The 27,981-nt window shown below is 46.4% G+C and overlaps 1 protein-coding gene across 2 annotated transcripts; it reads left to right on the top strand.

Annotated features, from left to right (window-relative positions):
* LOC121304707 (phosphatidylinositol 4-phosphate 3-kinase C2 domain-containing subunit beta-like) lies at positions 1-27,770 on the top strand. 2 transcript variants are annotated; one of them, XM_041236007.1, is made up of 33 exons: positions 1-328; positions 6,018-6,905; positions 7,276-7,376; positions 7,661-7,821; positions 8,598-8,718; positions 10,018-10,129; positions 10,261-10,340; positions 10,546-10,609; positions 10,734-10,880; positions 11,244-11,277; positions 11,891-12,086; positions 13,143-13,265; positions 14,228-14,395; positions 15,443-15,554; positions 17,427-17,569; positions 19,540-19,728; positions 19,991-20,084; positions 20,354-20,448; positions 20,807-20,987; positions 21,632-21,739; positions 21,866-21,958; positions 22,112-22,241; positions 22,368-22,504; positions 22,769-22,938; positions 23,236-23,392; positions 23,610-23,719; positions 23,985-24,186; positions 24,471-24,595; positions 24,690-24,807; positions 25,406-25,493; positions 26,197-26,303; positions 26,524-26,652; positions 27,275-27,770. In XM_041236007.1, exons 2-33 carry the CDS (start codon positions 6,108-6,110, stop codon positions 27,464-27,466), a joined length of 4,785 nt encoding a protein of 1,594 aa, XP_041091941.1. In that variant the 5' UTR covers positions 1-328; positions 6,018-6,107; the 3' UTR covers positions 27,467-27,770. The 2 variants fall into 2 exon arrangements, with proteins under 2 accessions (XP_041091941.1, XP_041091942.1); XM_041236008.1 differs by lacking the exons at positions 26,197-26,303; positions 27,275-27,770 and having other exon boundaries at positions 26,524-26,646.
* Positions 27,771-27,981: the final 211 nt, after the last annotated feature.

Below are 27,981 nucleotides of genomic sequence, written 5' to 3'. Positions count from 1 at the left end.
GTCACTGACCCTCTGATGAGAAAGGCTGTGCTGCTGAGCGGGTGGAACAGCTCCCAGCAACTGAGCATGAAAAACCAGCAGAGGGGAGAGAAAGGAAATCGTATTGTTCACCCCTTGCAACCGCATGAAAGTGGGGCACGAGGAAATCTGCGAGCAGCGATAACAATAATATAATAAACACAGCGACATCCAGTTCTTGCAAAGCACAGCTGCACACAGGCGTCAGCAGCGAGGGCAGATTGTTTAATCTGTATAGGATCGGCGTTGGCTTCTCGAAGATTAACAGGGACGTTACTGATTTTTGAGTGCTGGCGGTGTCAGGAAGCAGGTAAGAGATCGCATTTGTTTTAAAGATAGAAAGCAAAACAGTGCGGTTCAGCAAAACGTGAAACCCCCATTCTGAATCGACAAGCGAGTAAAATAATACAGTAGTATTCAATTATACAGTTGAGGTAGAGAGGGGAGTCAGAAAAACGAAATAAACATTGCGCAGCAGCGCGCTACAGACTGGTGTGACAAAACATTTGCATTAATATTAGCATCATTTAAACCAGAGGAATGATTGGAAGGAAATAAAGAGAATGCCGTTTTATTTATTTCCACCTGGCTTTTATTTATTCGCCATTTAGAGGAAAATGGGGCAGAAACCCGCTAAGCGAAACTGGTATGTGTCGATGTGGTTATACCGATACTGTTTTTGTTATACTGTGCTGGGAACTGCAGTCAGCATATTCAGTCTAGTGCCCAGTCCTTTTAAAATGGTATAAACATGTTTGTTTACACTTCTGTTTTATGTGACACGTGTATTTTTAAACATTGTCTATAATATGGTATAGTTAGGTGTGTGTATACGCATTGAAACCATCAAGACAATTATCAGAAATACAATGCTGTGGTTTGTAGCTTTGTTGACGTGCGTATGCTGGTTGCAGATCATTTTCCTTCTCACTTTTCGGGGTGTATTTGTTGTCTTGTGGGGTCACACAGTGACACTGTCCCGTTGCTAAGAAAGGAAGCCAAAGTTGTAAGGCGCGCAGCTCTAGTCATTTGTGATCCCTTAAAAATAAAAAAGCTCAGTCTGTTTAATTTATTGCATACATGACCAGTACCTGTTTTTAGGGCTGATGTCTTCTCTGTAACGTGTACTCGGCATTTGGTTGGTAGATAATAACTGTTTAAATAGCAGCTAACTTTGAAAAGGTGTTGTTATGGCTGGCACCGGGTTGCCAATAGCAATGTACCTGTCGTGTCGTGATTGGAAGCGTGTAGAGCTTTGCCATCAGGCGTCGGTCACATTGGCTTTGGAAACCAGACCATTCCTAGCACTGTGCCCGACTTCATTAAACTCTCCTCTGTCTTGTGTGCTACCACACTGCTCCCAACTGATCAGCCACCCCTGTCTAATTGTTCACATAGAAAGAAAAATATAATGATAATAATTCAGTATACTTTAAAAAAAAATGCCAGAGGAGCAGAAAACCAGTGTTATATATATAATCCCACAATCCCATCAGCACAGTCTCCGGGGAGACGGCCATGGCTCTTTGTGTCTTGATCCTGCAGGACAGCTGTGCTGCTGTCACTTCCCAGTATTGAATGGGTTGCCCCTGGCTCTCCTCCACCACAGGGAATATTCTAGGTTCAGTTCCGGTCAGGTTCTCAATAGAAGTCTGCATTGCTCGCCCGTGCACATTCAGTACAAGAAAATACCCCTCCTACAGCCATAGGTCGTCTGTAATGTGCAGTGTACATTATAAAAAAACATACTTTTGTTATTTCCCGTTCCTGTTTCACATTTAAACATATTAAATTTGCGATACTTGCTCAAATAACTGCTGGGCCTGTGTGTCCAGTAGCTGTTCTGTGGAAGATTTCCTTGAGGTTGCATTGATATCTAGGTCAATTTCCATCACCTCCTTTAGTTCGTCATTTAAAGAGGAGTAGTTTTACTCAACAATGTGGCCAGACCACCAAACACACTTTACACAGATTGCTTTACAGAGACTGTATTTGAACTGGGTCCCTACTGCCAATAGGGAATCAAAAGCTAGGACTTTTGTCCGGTTCGTTCTGAATCGAACAAAAAATTAAAAAAAGGTTGCCTAATTACCACTCTGTAACTCTTGGGCCAGGATATGGGTGGATCTGCAGGAAACTCTAACCTTGATAAGGCATCTCTTTCTTCACCCACAGTCTATATCTCTGTAATTCAGCTCACTTGGAAAGTATCCACCCTCGCACCTCCAGTGTCTGCTTCAACACTGACATCTCTGATGACTTTGTTTCCTACTTCAGCTGAAATATAATAACACAGCTGACATGTTTGCTGCATTCCTTTCTTCCTGCTTGTAGAATTGCTCTTTGCACTGTAAGTCCCAGCCTGTGAGGAGTGCGCCTCGTGCCTGTAATGGCCTTTTGGAGTTGTCTTTCAGACTGGGAGGTCGGTGCTAAATCAGTCAACATGATATTGATTTGGTACAGTATAGCGCCCTTTACTGCCCTAGCACCGTACACTAGATACCATCAGCAGCCCCGCTGAGTTTCCCAGGGATTCATGCAATCCCAAAATCAATGCAAAACTGAATACGGGCATAACGGATTGAGCACACTTCCTATCTACTCTCACAGCAGTTGTAAGCTGATGATTTATTTATTTGCGAGGGCAGTACAGTAGTTGTAGGAAAATATTGGGGAAAAGTAGAAAACTGTGCATAACAACTGGACTGTATAGTTGGGTGTCTTTTGTACTGTGATGAGAATGGGAATGGGTTCTTGTGTGTTTCAGACAAGTAGTGTGAGCGTGCAAGAGTGAGTGGAGCAGAAGCAGCTCGGGGTGCAGGTTTTGTCTACCGGAGCGGGACATCCTGTTATTGCTAAGCTTAGCAAGAGCTTGTTGATTGTAATGGAAAGTTTTCTGTGGACGTCACCTTTGTTGCAATGTGTTCGTTTCACCCAGCAGTGAATGTTGTGTCACCGTGGTTACTGTATAGGTGCGTGCATTGCAAGGACGAGGCTGAGTTCTGAAGTCAGCTGTACTGTTGCTCTGTCCACTATGCTGCAGAACATACAGCCTTGTATTTGGGCTTAAACAGCTAGAAGGTTCCCCAGCAGCCCTGACAATAGGGCACAGGACACCCTGTCACAGCTCTCGGAGAGTACTCTAACCCCTGAGCGACTCAGCCGTGCAAACAGCAACTATGCTACTGTATTCTGTAATTCCACTTTCAGCTTTTAAGGTGCAGGTTTGAGACTGAAATAAAGATTGTTTAAAGGTTACTATTGTGCTGACGTGCAGGATTACAGTGATGGGGAACCAAAGCTTGTATTTTCTGCTCATTTCCAAAAGCTGTGCATGCATATCCCTGGTGAATTGGATATACTGGAGTGTACATAGGTTATATCTTTTACATGAAGCGTGGTAAGATCCTGTCTGTGCATCTCTTACACTCAGTGGAATTACTTTTACTTATGATATTGAAACTTTGTCTATGCGGCCTTGGTGAGCATGTGTTTTTCTAACATACTTTGGAGGATGGAGTGTGTGTGACAAAGCGTGTGTGTGTGCGTGCGGGTGTGGGGTGACAGCCTCTCTTTGTTTGCCTGTGTAAGAAAGGGCCTTGTGACTGTGTCTGAGTTTCCTGGCTCACGTGACAGCCTCAGTCCTTTGTTTTGTAAATCTGGGAGCAATCCTAATTGAATCCGATTAATTCCCCGTGGGAGATTCATTTTTTTGAGCCAGTGTTCCAGCAGCCAGGCTGTGGGTCACTGACCCAACCCCCCTTCTGGGGCACAGATTGGAGAGAACAAGGGGCAGTGTTTCTGGATAACAGACTGAGAGACTCACAGTTATGTGTCTTTCTCTAGAACTCAAACACATTGGCCAGCGATTTCTACAAACGTTGGCCTCCAGGGTTTGAAAAGCCAGCAGTAAAGTTTCAAAACCAGCTAAAAGTTATTTTAATTCATATTCAGATTTCTCTCTGGGTGCATTATTTTCACCCCATCACAAGGGTCTATTCTGACAGTCTGTTTGCTTCACTGCAGTACACGCTGGTACCTGTACATCTCTTTTAAATTATACTATAACCAAGGCTCCAATATCCATTCTGTATCCTTTGTTAATGTTATCACAGTGCTGCTTCTGAAGATGGGTTTGTGCTCTGCTTATTCTTTAGTTTCTTGGGAGTACCACATTAGATTGCTGACACCCTTTTGCTTCCTGTTCTGTGCAAGAGGTCAGTCTCTCTTCTGTGTCCTGGCTTCTTTTCCTCACTCTGGCAGACCATGGGAGTAGACCTCTGCAAAAACCCATAAGCTGTACAAACCGACAGCAGTAAATACAAAAATCTGTGTATTTAAGTTGTCAAATAAGCATCGTTTTAAACTAAAGTATTTCCTGTGAGCCGTGCTGTGCTGTGTCGCTGTTTCCAGGACAATACGAGTTCAGATCAGGTCGCCGTCTTCCGTCTTTCAGCAGCACCGACTCATCTTGTACGGGGGCGGACAGGAAGTCGGGAAGTAGCAACGTCCTGTCGAGGTGATGGGGCAGTGAGTGAGATGCGCCAAGGAGAGCTTGTTGATAGATTTTAACGCTTGTGCTAAATTAAGAGATTTGGGACTGAGGTCCGCGGAGCAGGTACAGCAAGGATCCCCTTTTCATAATAATGCACCTGAAACAGTCCCTTTATGAGATCCTGTTAAACGCGAAACATGTTCTTTCCAAAAGCATCCTGGATAGATCGCAAGGACAGGGCAGAAGATCGTTCACTGATATCGACTGGAGTGCAGCCAGCTGGATAACAGTTGTTTAGCTTACTGTCTTTGGTCTGTTCCTCTCTTCCTCTTATCTCCCTCCCCTTCCAGCACACAGCTGTCGTTTTATATTGTCGTGGCTGTCGTCAAATTGGCAGGCAATTAGCCAATTTGAAGACAGCCACGTTCCGCACGAGTCTTTCTGCCAGAGAAGGTTTTTAACTCTTTCCTTGCCAAGCAAAACAACAATAAATAATAATACGTTGTTTTAACACAAATACTGACTTCCTCTCAATCTTTACCCCCCGTGGTGGGTTATAGCCTTGCGGTCGGCACAGGAAGGAAAAGTCATTCAAAAGCAGCAGGGCTTCCCTTGCGGTGTTTCTGAGTGTCCTTGAAGCGGCAGGGGGTGGTTGCAGTTGGAAATGAAACTGGCTCGGAGGCTTGGCTCAGTACTTAAGATGGAGTGAGCTGCCTGCGGCTGGATCTCATACAGCACAAGAGCATGCCAGTGTTCTGCCCATACTGTATGCAGTGCCCTTCAGAGTCTCTCATAGCTTGCATGTAAACAAGGCTTCTTTAGGCTGGGTTATCAGCCACCTGACCACGTTGCAGCTGTCATGTACTGTAAATGCTCGCATTTGCGAACGCTGTTTACACACTGGAGTTTGTGAGTGTTTGCTTTGCTGAGTTGTGGAGCAAAGTGTAAACGAGGCAGGGACTTTGCCCTGCGTATCTTTCTCTGGCTCCCTCCCGTTTGCTCTGCTGAGGAAGGACAGTGAACCCTTGTGTGGAAGGTTTGGGGTATTGACTGTTCATTTTAAGATTTTTTAAAAACATCTGAAGATCTTTTAAGCAAAAAAATACCACTGACAAAATGACGCAGATCTATAACCATTTAAAAAAATAACAACATAAGGCCTGCAAATATTCGTTTTTGTTTTTCAGATCCATTGTCTTATCACTTAGTGAAGTAGGGTCCATTCCAAAGCATGGAAGTGTATATTATAGCCTCTCCAAAGTCTTATATCCCCCTCTGTCATAATTTTTATTATTAGATTTTTAGAAAATGTAAAATAGTTTGTGTGAACTCTTTGAAATTGCCCTGTCATAATTCTGGGGGATACATATAGGAAACTTTAACATAGTAGGATTGTACACATAGTAACTGAAGGATTTTGTTTTTTTGCTCCAAAGTTATGCAAAGCTACTGTACTAAGTATAACATTAAGTTTACGTACTTTAACGGTGCTTTCCTCCTGCAGGTCTCCAAGCCTGATGCAGTTCCCGAAGAGCCCATAGCGCCCCCTGTCTGCAGTCTCTCGCACTCCCTGGAGTGGCGCCCCCTGTGGATCATGTCGGCGGCACAGACACAGAGCGATGGCGATCAGCACTGGGGCTGTGGGGAGTTGGGGCTGAGCCCCCGTGAGCTTGTTCTAGCTGAGGCCCTGCAGATGGAGTATGATGCCCTGTCCAGGCTGAAACAGGACCAGACTCCCCCTGGAAGGAGTGTGGGGCAAGTGGGCAAGCTACCCTTGTCTGTGCCCTCCATCTCCACACAGACACACGGGGCTAACAAGAAACTCAACAACACCACAGGAGGAGGCAGTGTGGCCCTGCTGAAGGGGCTCTCGGGATCTGATCCCAATCTGAACCTGCACCCCCGCATCCAGGAGAGTCTCTCCAACCCTTCGAGAGTCAATCTCCAGTCCTGGGACACGTCAAAGGAGCCCATCTATATCCTTGATCGGCCTTTTAAAGATGGGGGCTCGTCTCTGCTACTGCCCAAAGACATGACCTCCCGTGACACCCCGCCGGCTGTTCCCCCACGCCTTATCCTCCCGGACCTCGTGGTTCCCTCAGTCCCGGCCAGGCGGAGTTCCACTCCCCGGGACATCAACCTCTTCAGCCCTGAGACTGAGCAGCCTAAGCTGTCCTCTGGAGAGGAGGACCAGCTTTGGGACTATCAGGAGCTCAATGAGGCCCTTTCCCAGCTTAATGGGGACTTCCCTCGCAGCAGGAGGAGGAGGAGTGGGGAGACCCCCGGGAAACCAGTCGCCCGCAGCAAGACCCTCCCCCCGCAGATACCCCCCCGCACTTACCAGCCCGTCCGCCGCAACAACAAGGACAACCGGAGGATCTCTGCAGACCCAGTAAGATGTCGAGCAATGCTTGTTTCTTGGTGGTACTGTAGGGGATGTATTGGCTTGCATGCATTGCTTTATGCAAACCTATACCTATTATTTGAATGGAAGATATATACCCTTAGCTTTACATTACAAAAAATAGATGGAATATTAAAGTATTTTTTCTCTGTTGGTTTCTCTCTGTAAGAATAAACTTGGCACCTGCCTGAAACTTAAGTTAGTGACAAAGGTGGCAATAAACTGTAGATCAGCATTCTAGTAAATCTTTACCGTTCTGTATAGCACACAGGGCAATGCATGCAGTGCTAGCGACTGTATAACACGAGACCCGTGTTAATGAACATACTGTGTTAATTTGACTGTCTCTTGTTTGCAGGTGACGCTGCGTTCAAGGGTGCCTGGCTTTGGCTGTGAGCTGTTCCAGGTGTCTGAGGAGAGAGACGAGGAGGTGGCGGCTTTCTGTCACATGCTGGATGTGTAAGAGCTTCTATCTATCCTTACTACCTAACAGTCTATATATATATATATATAATATATATATATATATATATATATATATATATATATATATATCTACAGCAACTGTACCTGTCCATTCCAAGAGTATTTCTTACATTCTTGTTAAATCCCATTCATTGTTACACTGTAGCCTCCTTCCTAATTTTCACCCAAATCCTTTTCAAGGTTTGGGTCGATATCTGTCTTGCTTGTTGTGTGTTCACTGGAGCTCTTACCTTCTGACCCTGTGTATGTGATGGCAGGCTGCGCTCGGCTTATTCCTACACTGACTGCAGCAAGAACCCGGGCTTCGTGTGGAGTCCGGCCGTGGCCAGAGATGACCAGCAGTACGGTCATGGCGCGAGCATGAAGGTGACCGTCGTGAGTGACCACCACAGAGAGCCCCTCACCTTCACCTGCGATGGTAAGATCAGTTAACCCTTCGTCAGCCTTCACTGTGCAAGAAACCTTGCTGCAATGGGCCCTCTTCTCAAATAGTGCTTACAAGCATTCTCTTAGGTTAAGCAGTGCCAGTATTGTGTGAGTAATGCAGTGTCAGTGAGGTGTCAGGTTCAGGAAATCTGCCAACAGCTAGTTTGAAAGCATATACAGTTGCACTACTACAATGTACAGTATAAATACGATTTTTTTTTAATACAGAAAAACTGAACATTTCACAGCACTGGAGTCTGTATCATGTGTAGTTGCTTGCAAACAGTGTAACCGTTGTATACTGGGAACTCCCTTTTGTTGGCATGCCATTCATTTGAGCTAATTTCCGATGTCCATTTAATCCAGTAAAGCTGTAAAATCTAGCAGCCAAATAAGTGCAACCCATAAAAACTTACAGGTACACACAGTGGAAAATGCAACAGTTAGTAAGCCCACGTAAGGGAACTACCTCTGATGTGTGTCTAATATGCATCTCCTCTCTTAAAGGTGACAGCATTAAGCAGTATTCTGCTATATAAAACTATCAATTAAAGTTTCAGGAAAACGATGGTACCGCATCTGTTCTGCTGGATAGTTTTCAAATCTATATATGAGATCCCCATTATAATAAGCAGCCTGTCGTCCGTTACGTTTATATAAAATGCACTCCTGTTTTTTTTTCTAGGTCTCTGTGTGCTCTTAGTTTAATGTGCACCAGTGTTCACAGTTCTGTCTCTCCCCCTCTGCTTGTCTCTCCTCCTCTCCCAGGCTCATCCACTGTGGACCTGCTTATTTACCAGACTCTGTGCTATGCACATGATAACCTTGCCTGCTTTGATGTAGACGACTTCATTCTCAAACCCTGCGGACTGGAGGAGTTCTTGCAGAAGTGAGCAACACTCTCCCCTCTGTGTGTCGTGATTTCGGCAGATTGATGCTTCAAACTGAACTGTGCTAGGATGCAGTGATACAAGGAGTGAGGCTAATATAGGGAACTCTTACTGAGAGATTACAAAGTGTGCTCTTTTCAGTTAAGTTTACTCCAATTACTCAACATTGTGCCATTTTATTATGTGTTCAAACTGACCCCAGGTGTAACGGGCACTAAATTCATTCTTGTTCTCCTCCTTCTGTTCAATGGCTTGTAGGGGCTGTTTGATTCCTAAATTCTCCCCAGTCTCTGCCTGTGAATGCTATGTTTTTATAGTCGCAGTTCTGTCTGAGGCCTGTAGTGTTGTAGGAGTGGGGTGGTGAGACAGGAAGCTTGGCTGAGAACTACCAGCTCTCTGGTCAGAAGCTTGTTCACGGGTTAGTGATGCGGGTTTAAAACAACAAACCATAATTTCTGTGACAGCTTAATCACACTATATCCTTTAGGTCCTTGTTAAAATACAGCCTCCAACAAGTACCAGTACTGGAGTATTTGCTGGTGTGTGTGCAGCTTGGTTCTGACATTCTTTACCGCATGTTCGTGATATATAGCTTGTATGTCACACCTGTGTTTTTTCTAGTGCATATGCATATGTCACAGTGAGGGTTTGTCTGACGTTCTGTACGGCACACAGAGAACCGGAGGCAAGTGAAGGAGGGAGGGAAGGTCTGAGGAGGCGAATGCCGTCAAAGCTGGCGAGCGCAGTTGTGTTGCAGGAAATGTGCCGCTACCAGATAACCGAAAGGTTACAGTTTACCGTCATGGGAGGGAGGGACTTCCTGTGCTTAACGGGACTATTGTTCTCCCTCTGTCCGTGCCAGTAGAGCACAAATTCATAATCTCTTTGGCATGATCATTCAGTAATACTGCCATAGCAAACAAACCTTATAACATGGAACCTTGCAAAACAGCCAGTTGCTTTGAAAGCATTCTTGCAGCTGTACTAACTGCCTGCTGTGTACACACACTTTTGCTAACTAATTTTCTATCTTCCCATCCATGGATTCTCAGCTTCATTGCCTGTCGCTTTCGGTTTTCCTTCAGGAACAGGATATTGCTGCATGCTTATAAATAGGTATCCTTTCATTCAACCGTGTCACAGAAAAAAAAAAAAAAAAACAGTAGTTTGGGTTAAGTTCACTATAGTTTCTAAAGAGTTTCTGAGCGGGTGCAATCCACAGCTAGAATGAATCTTTTAAATTTCTCTCTTACCCTTGTGTTCGTGTCTCCCTAACCTAACGTGTCCCTGTGTTTCAGTAACCAGACGCTGGGCAGTCACGAGTATATCCAACAATGCCGCAAGTTTGACTGGGAAATCCGGCTGAGCCTGACAGAGAGGACTGCTGTGTGCAGGGAGCTCGCCAGGAGGGTGAGTGGACCGGGGGTGGTGGTGTTCCAGTGGGATCAGGGTTCAGCTGTAAAACGGGGTAGTACTTTTTTTTTTTTTTTTTTTTTTTTTTTTGTGACTTTCTAATTGGTTTGTGTGTTACTGATTGACAGGAAGAAGATGACAAAACTCTGTCCACAATGAATCACAGCATTCTGCTACAGGAGAGACCAATCAAGCAAACTGTAACCAGGTAAGGGGGACTTGAATCATGTAAATCTATTAAAAAAAAAATAGATTGTGACCACATACATTTAAGGGATTACTGTGTAAAATCCGAGACAAAGTGCAGGTTTTTTGTAGTAGTGTGGGAGATTATTGTGTCCAAGTACGCTTGATGAGTCTTCTTGCTCTAGCTGTTATATGCATGCAATTGTGTTGTATTCTGTCATTGACAGGGAGGCCTTGACGCTGCTGCTTGACACCTTCCACACTGAGGGAGAGTGCTTCCTGCTGGCTGAGGTACTGCTCGGAGTGTATCAATGTTTCACCTGTACAGTGCAGTGTCGGCTGGTTTCGCAGACCGCAGTCAGCACTAAGCGTGGAATTCAACTTTGAATTCTCTCTCCGTATCTCTCTGTTGCAGGCAGACTTCCCCCCTCGTGTGGAGCGCTTGGTTCAGTCCGTAAAGGCGCTGTGCAACTCGCTGGCAGCTGTTGAGACCCCCGACATTACCAACGCTCTGAGCCTGCTGCCCGCCTGCCCCTGCCGCCTGCAGCCCCGGGTCCTGAAGGTAGAGGGGGGGTGTGTGTGTGTGTGTGTGTGTGTGTGTGTGTGTGTGTGTGTGTGTGTGTGTGTGTGTGTGTGTGTGTGTGTGTGTGTGTGTGTGTGGTGTGTGTGTGGGCGTGTGTGTGTGTGTGTGTGTGTGTGTGTGTGTGTGTGTGTGTGTGTGTGTGTGTGTGTGTGTGTGTGTGGCAGTAAGCACATTTCTATTTTTCTTTTATTCTAAGAACAGCAAATCTATGCAAAAAAAAAAAAAAAAAATGTTTCTAAATTCTCCAGCCGCGTTGAGGTTTGTCTGCGTAGTGATGTTTCAGTTCTCTCTTCTTCGAGTACTGGGTGTCTTAACAGCTGTGTTGTCTCTCGTCCCTGACAGAATGTGGCGGTGCTGGCTCAGAGAGCGAATCGAGGTAATGAGCCAATCCGCTTTTATTTAGTCATTTATTTTGGAGCTTTTGACTGGGAACAAGCTAATTGAGACATGTCTTCTCTTTAAGCATGTCCTTTTTAGTTTCCTCAAACTGTGCTTAAATAAAGATTTTAAAAAAAAAAGATTTGTGACCAAGAGTCTGCAGCAGAGGGAGATGTTAGTGGTGAGGTTCTGTGGTCAGTTGTTTGGCCCGGTTTCATTTCCTATTCAAAGTACAATATCAAGTTTGTTTTGGTGAACCCTCCTATCCCTTCTTGTAATTTGTGTTGCTAAGCAGTCAGTTCTTGGGTGTATTTTATAGTGCGGTACATTGATATAAGTTTTCAATCCATTGCATTCCTGCAGATATCAGATTGTAGTAAGTGTAGTCTGAAGCACAGACAAACCTGCTGTTATTATTATTATTATTATTATTATTATTATTATTATTATTATTATTATTATTAATATTAATAAAAGTTAATGCTGTCAGCTGCTTTTCTTTAATCTGAGAATGCTTATTAGTAAATGGTGTCCTGTGCTGTAAGATCTACTGGTTGAGCTCTACCTGATGTCTGATGTCTCTACCTGATGTCTCTCACCGTCTTTTCCAGAGAGGGTGGTGGAGTCTCTGACGGCTTCTATCCTGGACCTGGTACAGCTGTACTGCGCCACCTTCAATGCCAACTTCTACACGGCCGTCCAGAGCAGCCGACTGACCGCGCCCACGCAGGAGGCGGGGCTAATCAGCAGCCCGCTGTCCTTCAACATCTACGCAGCGCACCGCATCCCTATCACATGGGCTGCCAGGTACAATCATGGCAAGGTTTCAACAAAATAAACTTTTTTATTCTTACAAAAATTATCTTACAAAAATGTGCTAATTTTTGTAAGAATAAGTTTGTTTTGTTGAAACCTTGATTGTGGACCTGGATTTTTGGGAGTTTCCTTTCTGTGCCTCTACGGCTAGAACTGTACTTGGAGATATATATATATATATATTTATAATCTAGATAGATAGACACAGACACACTCTCATATTAATTTCAACCTCCCACTCTACCCCACCCCCTTCCGTTTTGATTGGCACAGAGCTGCAGTTCCCACCCCTCCCTGGAGTGTGACTGAATGGTATGACCCATCTCATTTCCATTCCCTGGGGTGCCTGGCCCCGCCCCCCTTATCCCTGGGGACTCCGTTATTGTTCCCCTCTGAAATGGATGCTGATTGATGATTGGTGCCTGACAAAGAAGGCAGCCTGGGAACCCTGCGTGGCCTCTGACCTCTCTGACTGTGAGAGTGGCTGGCTGGTCGCTAGGCGCCTGTCACATGGTGTGGGAGGGCAGGCGCTGTGTCGCATACCATCTGTCTGTCAGGAGGGGGAAGGGGGGCTGGTTGTTCACTGATCACAAAGTAACCCCTCCCCCATTCAGCTCCCACCCTTCTCCGCCCCTCCCTCAGCCCTCGCCCTATCCAGACTAATACAATGTGGTGCACAAGGAAGATGCTGGATTGCACTGTCTAATTAATAGAGAGGCACTAACACAAGCCCACATGTCCCCACATGCCACCCTGGAAGAAGCAGTCCAGGCTCTGTGCCAATCCAATTGTGCAGCATACTATAATGTGGTGTTGTATTGAGATTGAGACCAAACTATTACACTTGTTAACCAAAACATCTAGACATACTGTGGTTTCCTACATTAGAGCAGCCTTCATGTCGATCCAGACTCGGAGTCCCCCATGCTTTCATTTACAGCACCTTTTAATGTATTAGATTGTGTCTCTCTGTCTTTTTATTTTTAAATAGTTGCAGTTTCTGCACACTCCTGATACAATGTCTGTCTGTTTCTGTTTGTCCCGCAGTTATGAAGGTTTCCACCTGTCATGCTCGCTGAGTCATGGAGGTGTGGAACTCTGCAGCCCTCAATACACCAGCAAGCAGGTCGTCAGCAAGTACCTTTTCCACCTGGTGGTGTGGGACCAGAGGTGAGTCTGAGGGCTGGGTGCTCGGGGCTGGGGTCATGGCTCCTTGGCTCATTAAAGAGCATAACCTGCTGTAGGTAACTCCAGACCATTTTAAAAATTAATGGCTTTTTTATTTGATGCTCCAGAAACTGTGGGCTAATTCGCACTTGTGGGGTATTGAATATCGCTGGCGACAGACATCTAGTGGTGACACTCCTGCAAGGCAACACAGTTATGATGACACCTTTGTACACATTCTCAAAGGTGTCAGGATCAATCCCCTACTGACTGACTGACTTTTTGGGTTCAGAGTAAAAAAGTTGTTAAGTATTGTGGCCCCAAATTTGGGTATGTATTAAGGGTGCCCAGGAGATTTGTATAATGACACACATTAGGTTTACCATTTGGACCAAGTAGTGGGTCTGCCCCCTTCCCCTTTAACCCCACAGGTTGGGTCGAGCGTACCTTTAAGATCCCTGTTCTGGGGTATCGGGCCTGCAGATTTTTCCAGCCGTGGATAAGCTGGAGCAGATTATTTTGGGCTGGTGTTATCTGAATGGGAGGGAGCGTCCGCAGAATGTGGGGCTGTGTACAGCGCAATCACAGAGACCAGGGGAGATGAGCCAGGGAACACAAATGCGAACTAACACCAAAGATTGAGACGTGCATCACTGCTGTCTTTTGCTCAAGATGTGAGAGCCAAGAGCTTCATCACAGCTCTGTGGACACTGCAGCTCAAGGACTGAGTGCACGGCTTGGCAAGCACCGTTGTGGGTCACAAAGGCAGGTCCAGTTCTGGCACCATGTCTCCGATCCCATCTGCAGTCGACCCCGCTGTGGCTTTCTCTGCGTGGATGTTCGCTCTGCAGATCTAAGCAGGAAGTTACACGGACTCGTCCATACCCGTGTCCCAAGCAGAGTCAGGATTCCTTTTGTTTAGGTTTGTCAATCTCTGTATTCCTCTCTCTGTCTTTCTATCCTAGGATCTGCTTCCCTGTGCAAATAAACAGGTTGCCGAGGGAGACGCAGCTGACGGTTACCCTTTATGCCATGCCCCTGCCACCACCGGGGGGAGCTGAGGAGAAAAACAAGCAGCGGCGCAGCGCAGAAGCCTTGGGCTGGGTCACCATGCCACTCTTCAACTTCCGACAGTGAGTCCGGTAGACTCGCAGCATTGACTGGTTGGAAAAACAACTTGTACCAAAATGAGTTACTTTGGCAGCAAAGCAACACATTTATCAAGTCCTGTTTTGATTTATACAGAAAAAAGCCTCCTGCTCAGAGTTTGATTGGGAGGGGGTGGGGGTGAGCACAACACAGACCAGACAGGGCTGGCAGCAAGGGAAACATTCTTAAACAGTTCAAGAAAAAAAGAAGCAGCTACAAATTAAAAACAAAATTGCAGAGCAGGAAAATAAAGATGTCTGTTGTTTAGTTTTTTTGCTTCAGAATTGGCACTCTTTCTAGTAGTAAGAGCTACTCTTAATCGGTAAGAACTCTGGTTTTGAAACATTAAGATTTTATTTGTTTATTTTTGTTTTAAGCTTTAGTGAAGCAAAGACTGTGAATCTGACTTGGTGCGAATTTTGAAAAGGAAATAAAAGCTGTGCAGTATTTGCCATGCAGTTGGTTGATTTTACAAGCTGACGTTTTTAAATCAGTCACCCACGACCCTCCGGTCTGCTAGGAGCTCTATCACTGAAGAAAGCCTGGCCACTCCGGAGGAATGCCAGGGAATGTGATGGCTTTCCGGTTGGGAAGCAGCCCGGAGAAAGAGAGCAAGAAGCAGCTGTTTCCAGTCCCAGCCGTAGAAGAGTATGGAGTGTGCTGGGGAGAGCCCCCCCTCTCTGTGTCTCTTTATCTCGCTGTTTTTCTCAGCGCAGGATGAGATCTTTTTCACGCAGGATCTCATGAGTCTGCCTTCGGTGCTTTTAGATTCTGTTACCTAATATATTAGTTTACAGGGCCTTGAGCAGTGTTTATGATTACTGTGTTAGATTACACTCAAAAGCAGCTGTTTCCACTGCCTGGGAATCTGCTTTGAATTAGTGTGCAGTGCTCAACAAGGTGTGCAGAGCAGGTTGTGATGGGATCTTGCTGTGTGCGCAATGAGCCTCAATGGAGGATGGTCCTTGCAATAGCCTGCTTCTTGAGGTTGCACCCAGCTGTCTGGGGTGACGCAGTGTTTGTCTTCGCAGTGTTCTGGCGTGTGGGAGAAAGCTGCTGGGTCTGTGGCCTTCAACCCCAGAGAGCAGGAACACTCGATCCAGCACCCCCAACTTCAGCCAACCAGACAGCGTCATCCTGCAGGTACCCCCATCCCGTGACCTACCCCCTCTTTCTGTATCGCTGGCCCGCTCTCAGTATAATGCAGTGGTTATTGGCGTTATATCCACCTATTGTAAAAATACTCTGACCCATCCCAGGTTTATTATTCCTACCCAATTTATATACCCTTTAAAAGCAAAACGTTGCTAATTGATCATCTTGCAGCTTTTAAATATCTAATCGCAGATTACAACCAGTTTCCCAAAGAGTGTGAATTTCAGGAACTCAATCAAGGCTGTGAAATTATAATTAATACCCGGGTATTTTCCAGTCTGGATACCCACTTCCAGATGTTCTATTCACAATGCAGCCCTACAGCGTAGACACTACTGCAGATTTTTTTTGCATCCAAAGTTCTGCTTCTATTAGTACCAGGACATTGTGAGGGACTCCTGCAGTGGCTGGTTAATAGATGGATTAACAACACTGTTCTGTCACTGAGCTGCATGCTCTGGGATCACCCGGGAGAGCTTGCGGTCTAAACGCTGCACCCTATGAAGCTCGTGGGAATAGAAAACCAACAGTGAGGTCGTAGAACAAGCTTCCGGGAACATGACCTTTGAACTACAAGCTGTCCCAGTTAATCGGTGGAAGTACGATGCAGAGAGATTTGTAAGCAGCTGATAGTGGACCCTGGAAGTGTGAAATAATCAAATACTTGTGATTGTGTACGAAAAGAAATAGGTGGCACACAAGATGCATTGAAGCGTTTCAGTGTGGTCTTTTGAACTTGCCAGCATTCCTGCCTTGCTCCAGATGACAGGGGAGGCCAAACAGCTGCCTGGATTGAAATCAGACACTACAGAACAACCAGCTTCCCTCTTCATAATACAAGAATAAAACCCCTGTCAGACTATTGCTGTATAACATAATCTATTCTGCCTTTAGGGAAAGCCATTATGGAAATGTACTAAATTATGGAAATGTTTTAGTAAACGTTTAGTATGCACAAACCTAATTGAAGTGCCCACTTCGTGGTTAATACAATGGGAGAGTCCAATATTTGCATTCATGACATACTGTATAGAGCCTGTATTTGTCTTGCATGGTGATGTATTACTTGCAAGCTTGTTGCAGGTTACACAGGCTTGTTTTGCTGCCATTTTTCATGCAATAGCTGGGTCTGTAGATTGTGGGTTTTGAGTGGAAGTCGCCTGTGTTTGAGAAAGCTGGTTTGATTACCTGCAGAGTCCCAGCAGAGCCATTAATTAGATGCCCTGTAATCTTCCTTGTTAAGGGTATCTAAATGGGTTGCCTTGTTTTTAATCATCACCCCCTCCCCCCGGCTGCACGTCTGGTCTTGATCAGCATGCCACCCTCCTTCTGTACACCTCTCTCCCTCTATATTTCGCTTTTTTTCACTTCCCATTCCATCTTTATTTCCTTCTGTTATTCTTTTTTCTTCCCCTCAATCACTTTTTCTTCCCTCTCTCCCACTCAGTTCTTTTTCAGATTGATGATGTGGCACAGTGCTTTCTGCAATCCTCTAGCCAGCCTCCCACTAGTCTCTCCTCCTTCCCTCCCTCTTGCCTCTCTGACAAGACCAGCCTCCTCTGTCTCTTTCTCTCTGCCCCTCTCTCGGAGACTCGCCGTATTATTAGCACTTGTAGCATTATCACTTCCCCCCCCAGGCCCCTTCGTCCTTTTGAAGTTTGCAGTATGCAGATATTTTGCAGACAACACTGAACGAAAAGTTGCTGCTTTCACTCTCAGGTCCTCTGCTGTTCATTTTGTAACATCAACATGGCACTAATAGTTAAAATAATAAGATTTAATTAAAGATTCAAGTAATCTTTTTGAAAATATTCCCCAGTTCCGTGCTGTCCAATAGAAACCCATCTGTTTGTCCCACAGGTGGATTTCCCCTCGTCCTCTTTTGAGGTGCGCTTCACCACCCCCCCGCCCGCTGAATTCAGCCCCCAGTACGAGTTCAGCCGTCTGGACCGGGACAGCCAGAGACAGCTGCAGGATGTCCTGCACAAGAAGTCCCTTTTCTGGTAAGACTCTTGTTTCTGAAACTGCACAACTGGTGCCTTTTCAAAATGACAAACTAACTGTAACATAATGTTAATCTTCACAAGATCTGGTGAGGGGTGACTTGCTTTGACATTGTAATGTTGATGCTGCTGTTCGGTATCAGTGTGTTCTGCAGCAGAAAGAGCGGAAGTATAATACAGTATTATATTGGGTCATTGTTCCTGAATCTTTAATCCCCGTATTCCCAGTGCTGTTCAGAGTGGGGACTTCCCAGTGCTGTTCAGAGTGGGGACTGTCGGGGGGGGGGGGGGGGGGGTGAGGTCATACATGGGGAATCCTGAGAGAGTGATAGAGAAATGGAATCTGAGATGAACGGGGAGGGGTGTGGTACAGTAGAGGCCATCTGTAAAGGAACCCTCCTCCGTCCTCTGAGAAATACCTCCCATACCACCACCGCCATCCCGGTCTGTGCTTACAACAGAACGCCTTGGAAATCACAGCAAATACAGAAATATTGAAACAAAAATACACATACAACATGTTGTAAAACCAGTACTCATCAAAAACATGTTAACAGCTAATTAATGGTCTGGCATGGCTTTTAAAAAGTTGACGTCCACAAGACCAAAGCCCACATTTCCCCCTGTTGCTATGTTCTATGGACAGTCCCTGAATTGGGGTGGTTATTCAATATGGGACTGGCTCTGCTACAGGGCTGGTCACACCCTGGGGGACACATGTGCACGCACGCACACACACACACACACTCACACACACACACACACACACACACACACACAGACAGAAGGTCCAGGGCTCTGTGTGACTGACGCAGTGTTAGCAGAGCTGGGATCAGGTGGGAGTGCTCCAGCCCGCCTGCCTGCCTGCTTGCCTGCAATCTGATCCATGCTCGGCTGGTGAAGCGAGGGGAACGGGACACTGCTGCTCAGGGACTCAACACAAAAGGGGTCGTCTCCAACACACCCCGTCCGCTTCGCATCAGGGACAAAGAGACAGAGAGGCCAGGGGGGGGAGCCCGGCTCACATCACTGGGTGGGAGGGGCATTGTCATGGACCTGCCCAGAAAAAGCATTAACATGTCTGGGTCTTTATCATTATTTCATCCATAGCTCGAATAAGTCTGGTAGATAATGTTTCAGCTAGTGCATTTATCAAACCATGTAATAATTGCAACGATGAAGGCAGTAGCCGAAATGTTTGTCTGCTTGGCTTATTTGCTTATATATTATTATTATTATTATTATTATTATTATTATTATTATTATTATTATTATTATTATTATTTGTATCATGTATTTTTGTATATGGCTCTATGTAGTTATTTATTGAGTTGGTTGTTGATTTTCTTTGATAAATGTGCCTATCTGTGAGGATTCAATGTGTTTTCTAGTACTAACTGTACTATGTAAAGCAGGTGATCTTCAACAACAGGTGCGCCTAAACACTTTTCACCTGTATGTGTGGCCACTCAGGCGTGTCTCTTCCTGTCTGATCTGACGTGGGCTGTGTGATTCAAAGGGGAGTTGAGAAAACATGCTGACAGAAACAGTGATTTCCCAACTGCTGTGACTCTCCCGGCTCTCTGGCTTTAAAAGGGCTACATTGCTCCCTGGTGGAAGACCTTGAAACGGCAGCAAAGTTCCATCATCTCCTGTCAACTTAAAATAAGTCAGGAGGAACAGGAACTTTTAAGATGCAAAAATATCCATTCCAGGAAACGCTTGAAGCAGTATTCCGCTATTCATCATTATATACACTCAACATTTTTTTTTTTTCTATTTAAAGCTTGTATTTTGGTCTTTGTAACTTCCTTTCTCTGATTCCCCTGCCTATCCACCCCCCCCCCCCCCCACACACACACACACAGGCAGACCTGGGAATTGCCTTTCTAAGAGCAGTAAGGGGGTAAACCCTAGTCCTATTGCCCCCTATGTCTAACTGCCCCTCTCTCTTTCTGCCCCCTCTCTAGGCTTACTCAGGAGGACAGGAAGCTGCTGTGGGAGAAGCGCTATTTCTGCCACGCTGAAAGCGGCTGCCTACCCCTGGTGCTCGCTAGTGCCCCCAGCTGGGAGTGGGCTTGTCTGCCTGACATCTACGCGCTCCTGAAGCAATGGGCCTGCATGAACCACCTGGACTCTCTGGGGCTGCTGCACGCTACGTAAGACAATCAAGCACACGCTCGCAAACCTAGAGCATTAGGAGACAGGCTGCATTGTATAGCAAGCGGGATTCAAAAACAACTACATTACAAGTCAGCTTTACAAGAATAAAACCAGCGTGCATCTTGAGTCGAGATAAAAAAAATTAAGAAAGAGTGCCAGCATTTACTTATTGACTGTATTAAAAATAATTGAATTCCTCCTGCAGTCTTTCATGAAAGCTGCTCTACCAGGAACATTAACCCCGCTCGCTGTGTGCAGGTTCCCAGATCAGGAGCTGCGGCGCACAGCAGTCCAGTGGATGGACTCCATCTCAGACCCTGAGCTGCTCGACTTTTTACCCCAGCTGGTGCAGGTACGGAGGGAGGGGGTATTGAAGGGTCAGGGTTGGGTTGGAGGGGTGCAAACATTCTTTTATAGTTTGCTCCATTGTTATTGTTCCTGATCATTCCCACAAGCTACCGTCATTTGTAATAAAATGTTAGAATTGAAATGCATTCAGGATTTGAGATTTGTTGTAGAGATGTGACCTTGTGCTAAGGGGATCAGTAGGTACCTGTAAATGAAAAGCTTCCTGACCCTGACGAGGGGTGCATTCCTCCTTCTCTCCCACTCTTTGCCCAGGCCCTGAAGTACGAGTGCTATCTGGACAGCCCTCTGGTGAGATTCCTGCTGCGGAGAGCCATCGGGGACATTCGCATCGCACACTATCTGTTCTGGTGAGTACTGACACAGCACCCTCTGGAGGATCGGATGAGTCAGAAGAGAAGAACAGTTGGGTCTGGCCAGCTTAAAAAGATCCTAGCTTAAAAAAAAAAAAAAAAAAAAAAGCAGGACACCTTCAGAGCAGCTTTATTCAAATTCGGTGACGGAGTGATTTGCATTCGTAGAATTTAGCAGTTCAATTTAGGTTTATGCATACTTTCTTTTCCCGAGCGGTACTCCAAGAACGTTCATTTAATATCCTTCGCTCTGGAAAACTCACTGTGTCTGATTGAGAGATTCACAAGGCTGGATGTTTAAAAGCCTTGGAGGTGTCTCCACTTCAGCCCCTCCCTCTCTCCTCTCTCTCTCCAGGCTGCTGAAGGACGCCCTCCAGGACTCCCAGTTCAGTGTGCGTTACCAGTACCTGCTGGCGGCTCTGCTGTGCTGCTCTGGGAGGGGGCTTCGAGACGAGTTTGACCGGCAGTGCTGGTTTGTCGGCATCCTGGCCAAGGTAGCGCAGCGTGTGCGAGAGGCCTCGCCGTCCTCCCGACAGGTCAGTGCCCTAAACCATACTATAAACAGTCAGAGCTGCCGCCACGTGGACATACAGCTGTGGACAAAAGCATCCTATAGAATGAACTCGTTTTGCTTTGTAAAGTCGAATGAAACCTGCTTAATAATGTTACCTTAACATATTGAAGTGCATACCGCTTTGTAGTTTTTCATATACTTAATGAAAAACTGACAATTGAAAAATGTGACATTTTGAAATCGAACATGAAATACTGTACTGTTATTATGGCTTCCGGAAAACTCTTGCGATATCATTTTGTCATTTCTTTGGTCATAGCTGTACACTGCCTGTAGGTACAGGTACACTTGTGGGGCTGATTTAGAAAACTCTTTACACCAAAATTAAATTAGCAAAGTAAAATAAAACTGCTAACTTTACAAAACTAGTAACAAGCAACCCACAAGGTTAATTTTAAGGACTCAGGAGTGTGTTGTTATTTACCTTATATGAAACAGGTTTATTTTCCTTTCTCCCCTTTACAAAATGGTGCTAGTTGCATTTTGTTGTAAAGACATCTTCTTTTATATGTACAATAAACATAATTTTAGCTGACCGTTTTAAAGCCCAACACAGGTGTATTCAGTGTAGGAAGCTCAGTTCCTGACAGTGTCGTTTTGTTCCAGGTGATTCTGCGCGAGGGTCTGGACGAGGTGGGGCAGTTCTTCACAGTCAACAGCACCTGCCGCCTCCCTCTCAGCCCCAGCCTGCTGGTCAAGGGCATCAACATCCCGGTAATTATGGGGGGGACTGTGTGTGGGTCCGTTCATGAAGACCTTTTGTAGCTATTCCAGAAGAAACTAGCATCCAACACTCCCTCACACTCCCCCTCTCGCTGTCTCTGTCTCTCCTGCTCGCAGGCCTGCTCCTACTTCAACTCCAACGCCGTTCCTCTGAAGCTGTCCTTCCTCAACGTGGACCCGCTGGGCGACAACATCAACGTAATCTTCAAGGTATTGCTGGCGCTGTGGCAGAGCTTTATAAGCGCTTTGTAATAAAATTCACTGAGGCACATTTTAAGGCGCATGCAAGGTGTATGATTTAAACTGCCGGTCTTGTGCGATTTTAGTTATGTTTGACCCACCCCTCGTTGTGCTTGTGTCCAGTCAGGGGATGATCTTCGCCAGGACATGCTGACCCTGCAGATGATTCGCATCATGAACAAGATCTGGGTGCAGGAGGGGCTTGACATGAGGATGGTCATCTTCCGCTGCTTCTCCACTGGCCGCGGACGAGGTGAGAGACTAAACCCTGCCGTGCGAAATGGCACGGGGGGGGGGTCTCTCTTGCGCTACTGCTCTGTAGTACCGGAGGCAGCAGTGGTAAACGTGTAATAAACCTCACTCTGTGTTTGCACTGCAGGAATGGTGGAGATGATCCCGAACGCAGAGACGCTGCGGAAGATCCAGGTGGAACACGGAGTGACTGGCTCATTTAAGGATCGCCCGCTGGCTGACTGGCTGCAGAAACACAACCCCAACGAGGACGAGTACGAGAAGGTGAGAGGGGGCCAGTCTGCTCCACCATCAGGAAAATGAAACCGTTTGTAGCAGGGTCATTTGCAGGGATAGAAATAAGACTCCCATTGCATAACAGATACATTCCTGGTTTTACTGTGAGCTTAATAAGACACACCTGAGCTTGTTACCCATACACTTGTATTAAAACCTGAAATGGGTGAAACTGCTATGCAATAGGAGTCTCATTTCCACCCCTGATTTAGTGTTGTAATTAATCTTGTTTCCCTAATCTTGTTTGTCTAGGCTGTGGAGAACTTCATCTACTCATGCGCAGGCTGTTGCGTGGCCACCTACATCCTGGGGATCTGCGACCGGCACAATGACAACATCATGCTGAAGACCAGCGGGCACATGTTCCACATCGACTTCGGCAAGTTCCTCGGCCATGCGCAGATGTTCGGCAACATCAAACGGTGAGGCTCCGAGAGAGCGTCTGTGAAAGAGAATATCTGTCAACAGAGAGTACTGTTTCTAGCAAGAGATGCTTAGGAGTAGATGATGATGATGATGATGATGATAATGATGATGATGATGATAATGATAAAACGATAGGGAGAAATAAAATATTTCTCTTTTGAGAATAGTAAGTGTTCAGCCAGTGTGATCAGGAGTTATCAGCAGTGATATTAGCTATGTGTTTGTGCTGTTCCAGTGAAGCCATGTGGATGAGTGGCGGAGTGACGCGCTGTGGTCTGTCTCATGTCTTGCAGGGACCGGGCCCCCTTCGTGTTCACCTCGGACATGGCGTACGTGATCAACGGGGGAGACAAGCCGTCCAGCCGCTTTCACGACTTTGTGGACCTGTGCTGCGAGGCCTACAACCTGATCCGCAAGCACACACACCTCTTCCTAAACCTGCTGGGGCTGGTACGAGAGCTGAGGCTGACTGCATCTCTAGATAACCGTGACTGCACATCACGCTGCTTAAACTCTTATATTCCCTGGCACACTCATGATTTAAAGTGAATAGTTAAATGTTAAAGGACAATAAATATCTGCCGTAGATTATAAGTACCTCTGATACCCAAGTTCCCTCTGACCACTGCCTGACCCCACCCTGCCCTCCCTCCATGACCCTGTGTAGATGCTATCCTGTGGTATCCCTGAGCTGTCCGATCTCCAGGACCTCAAGTATGTGTACGACGCCCTGCGCCCGCACGAGTCTGAGGCAGATGCTACCATGTACTTCACCAGGTGAGCCTGCAGAGCGCCGGCAGGAATATGAGAGCATTCAGTGTTAACAACAGCACATCGTAGATAGGCAGCTCAGTGTTTTAAAGCAGCACTACTTTGAAATCTTCTCAAACATTTAGATAGTTCTGACGAATGGCTATGGAAATGATCCAGTATCAACAGTAAGTGCACCGTCCAGGCTGTGTTCTGGGCAGGTTGCCCTGTGGTTCCAGGTGACCAGGTGGTGGATGCTGTGCACTGACACTTTCTTTCTGTGTGGTTGCAGGTTGATTGAGTCGAGTCTGGGCAGCGTGGCTACAAAGCTCAACTTCTTCATCCACAACCTGGCGCAGATGAAGTTCGCCTCCGTGGAGGAGCAGCCCGTTCTGTCCTTTGCCCCGCGGGTTCACAGCCTGAAGAGTGACGGGCTCATCCACAACCTGTACGTGTGCCGATACCAGAGAACGTACAGCCCCAGCAAAGGATATGTGAGTGACATTGCACTGTCAGCTTCATAGCTTCTGTATCGTTTAATATCCTATTGCATGTGTTCTGCAAAATCTTCACAATTTGTGCTAAAATCATATTTGTATTGCATGTTGCACATATCTGGGAGGGTGGTAGTGATAAATGGAAATTTGGTAAGTGTATAAAATATATAGAAGCTAATATAGGTAGGCCTATTGATAGAATTATACTGTAAAGACATTTAGCTGATGCACACTGTATCCCCCATGTGCTGTGAGAGTTGCGCTGTGCCTGTTCTCTGCAGACTTACGTTGTGAAAGTGGAGCGCGACGGCCAGCAGGAGGCAGCGTTCGTGCAGCGGGGCTTTGAGGAGTTTCACGAGCTGCACAGCAAACTAAGGCTCCTCTTCCCCTCCTCCAAACTGCCCAGGTACACCTACACCACATGCACACAGAGTGCTGCGTTGCGTTGCTTGGTGTGTTCTGTTAGATCTTACAAACCCTGTTGCGTCTCGCTCCTCCAGCTTCCCGAGCCGGTTTGTTATCGGGCGATCGCGCGGGGAGGCGATGGCAGAGAGGCGCAAGGAGGAGCTGAACGGATACGTCTGGCACCTGATGCACGCAGCGCCCGAGGTGGCACAGGTAGCCTAATTACAATTACAGCAGAATTACAACCAAGCACTAAGTAAAGGTGCAAATACAGCAACATACTATTTAACCCCCCCCCCAACTACAATTACCCCAGCCCTGGTGGACAGTGTGGCAGGGGGCTGGTGTAGCTTAGTGCCTGAGAAACCACTAGTTTGAACTGCAATGGGACTCTGTGGGGAAATGAGTGCTCAGCACTTTTATGGAAGTTTTATTTTGCTTGGAGCAGGGAGAGGGAGGAGCAGTGAAAGGTGAACGTGTCTTTTCATTTCTTTATTTGGAAATGTGTTTACTGTCTGTACTATAGAAGCAGCAGAGTGTGTGGCTTAAGAGATCAGATTACAAGCAGACAGGCCGGAGTTACCACACTGATTGCACAGCAAAAATAGTTTGGTAGTCAGAGAAACTGCACGTTTGTATGCTTTCCCAACTGTTTTTAAAGCCTAACTCGCTCCTTCCTTGTCTTTTATTTTTGGCATCTGTTCAAATAATTTCTGATAATTTGTCCATTCCCCTTATTCATCCAATCCCTGAAAAAAAAGAAGAAAAAAAATACTTCAGCTTGTGTGTCTAACTCTCTCTCTCTCCGCAGTGTGACCTCGTCTACACTTTCTTCCACCCCCTCCCTCGAGATGACCGGCAGGGAACAGTAGTCAACGCCCTGCCGCCCAAACCAGCCGGTGAGTCTCCCTGTCTGTCACTGCTTTTCTCTTGGGTGCTTTTCCTCTGTTTGCTCTTTCTTGAGTTGTTCCCACGGTGCTATCAGATTCTGGAGCTGCCACAGCTCTCTGGCCTTCCTTTGCAGATCACAAGCTACCCCCCAGAAAGGGAGATGGCAGACTTCACGTTTACATTAGCCTTCGCTTGCCTACAATATGATTTGACTCTTTCCAATAGCCACAAAAACGTGGTGCCTAAACCTGGAGATAATGTGTTTAGTTCACACAAAATAGCACGACGGATTCAAGCCCAGAGTCACCTGACCACAATTATCTTATTTACAATACAATTTATATTTTACAAACTGAATTTGCATAGTGCTTTACAAAGCAACAAGCCTGGGCAACAACCCTGATTAGGTTGTTACCTTAACTAGCCAGGAAAGATAAGGCAGTGTTGATCTTTCCCTGAGTAATCAGACTACTAACTACTGAGTAGCATGCTGTAGCCAGAGGGCTGGACTATACAGTACAGTGTGTCCTTCCTTGGAAGGTCCTGGCAACAACACAGATCTCTATGGCAACAGTAAAATGAGCAACGTAAAAGATAGAACACGGATCCTGCTGCGGTAAAAACTGAGCTCCAGCGCCCCTCACTGTAGATGCACCCCTAGCTCTGTGGTCCCGTCTCACCCCTGCCTCCCCCTTGTGTGTCTCGTCTCAGAGGTATCGTGGACGCCCCCTGCAGGTCGGGTGGTTGGGGAGGTGAAGCTCTCCATTTCCTATAAGAATGACAAGCTCTTTATCATGGTGATGCACATCCGTGGGCTGGTGAGTACGGCCGCCAGGGATACTAAGATGAGCAGGGCAACTGCGGCTGCTTTTCCAACTTGTTGCTTGTTTATCAATCATATTGAGATTGAAAATATTAGAGCAGGAGCTTGTGTCCTGATTGCATCATTCTGAGGTCTTCTGATATTTAAGAAATAGCTACCAATGTGTCGTTTGTTCCAGCAAACCACTAACCTCCCCCCTTCCTGTCCCCCCACAGCAGCCCCTCCAGGACGGAACGGACCCTGACCCGTATGTCAAGCTCTACCTCCTGCCCGACCCCCAGAAAACCAGCAAGAGGAAGACCAAGGGGGGCCGGCGCACCTGCAACCCCACCTACAATGAGATGGTGAGTCTGAGAGCGCACTACTTAGGGAGCGAGGGAGAGCGTAGTGCGCAAAGCACTTGAAACGAGACCAGAGTCTGAGCAAGACTGATTGGCAGAGAAAGGCAATGAGTCCCAAGAGAATGAGAATGTGAAATCAAAGGTTTTCCAAGCTGGTTTACCCAAATCAGGAACTACAAAAAATATTTACAGTAAACACAACAGGGCATAACATTACAACAGTGCTTCACGTAACAAGTGGAGCGTAAGCAGCCTGATTTTTTTGGACTATTGACCCTGAAATGTTGTTTCTCATTGCAAGCAGCTAGATTAATAAGCAGATAGCATGCAACAAAAGAGCAATCAAACACCTTACATATAGAAAGATGTGGTGTGTGTGTGTGTGTGTGTGTGTGTGTGTGTGTGTGTGTGTGTGTGTGTGTGTGTGTGTGTGTGTGTGTGTGTGTGTGTGTGTGTGTGTGTGTGTGTGTGTGTGTGTGTGTGTGTGTGTGTGTGTGTGTGTGTGTGTGTGTGTGTGTGTGTGTGTGTGTGTGTGTGTGTGTGTGTGTGTGTGTGTGTGTGCTTGTGTAAGGGTAAGCAGCGTCGGCTTCAGGCTCACAGTTCTTTGTGTGTGCTTTTGTCCCAGCTGGTCTATGATGGTATCCCACGTGGGGACTTGCAGCAGAGAGTCATCCACCTGCGGGTGCTGAGCGAGGGGGCGTTCTGGGAGAACACGCTGCTGGGGGAGACCTTCATCGCCCTCCGAGACCTCGACCCCAGCAACAGGAAGGTGGGCTGGTACCAGCTGGGCACGGTTAGGCACGATACAGTCCGGTAGAGAGGGAAGGGAACGGGGAGTGTGAGGGAGAGGATCAGGAGTGAGAATCTGTCAAAAGTAGAACACCGGACGCAGGTGGGAGAGTGTATTTATGTGAAGGAGAGAGAAGGGGTGGACGAAGTTTACAGCCAAGGGATTCAGAAGACAAGGAAGAATATTCCCCCAGTGGGGGAGTGGAGATGGGGTCACTGCGATGGCTTAGACTTTCAACCTTCACAACACAAACCCTTCTGAAAGCTGGGGTATTCTGCACAGCTCTGCCGTTTAAACCACTTTAAATCTGGAGTTCTGATACCTCCAGTAATGCACCTCCCTGCACCCGGAATCTGTCAGTTTCTGATAGTGCACTACGTACTCCCACCCCTAAGGCAGATTAATCTTTACAAAACTTACTGCGGAAAGGAGATGCAGAAGGCTTTGGAGATTGATGGCATCTGCCCATCTATCTGTACTGTATCCCGCGAGTTGCTTATGACTCGGGAGACAAAACAGACGCTTGAAGAAAAAGAGGAATC

Source organism: Polyodon spathula, chromosome 39 (assembly GCF_017654505.1).
Source record: "Polyodon spathula isolate WHYD16114869_AA chromosome 39, ASM1765450v1, whole genome shotgun sequence".
Classification (NCBI taxonomy): Eukaryota; Metazoa; Chordata; class Actinopteri; order Acipenseriformes; family Polyodontidae; genus Polyodon; species Polyodon spathula.
Note: the sequence above shows the minus strand (reverse complement) of the source record. Positions and strands in the feature narration are given on the sequence as shown.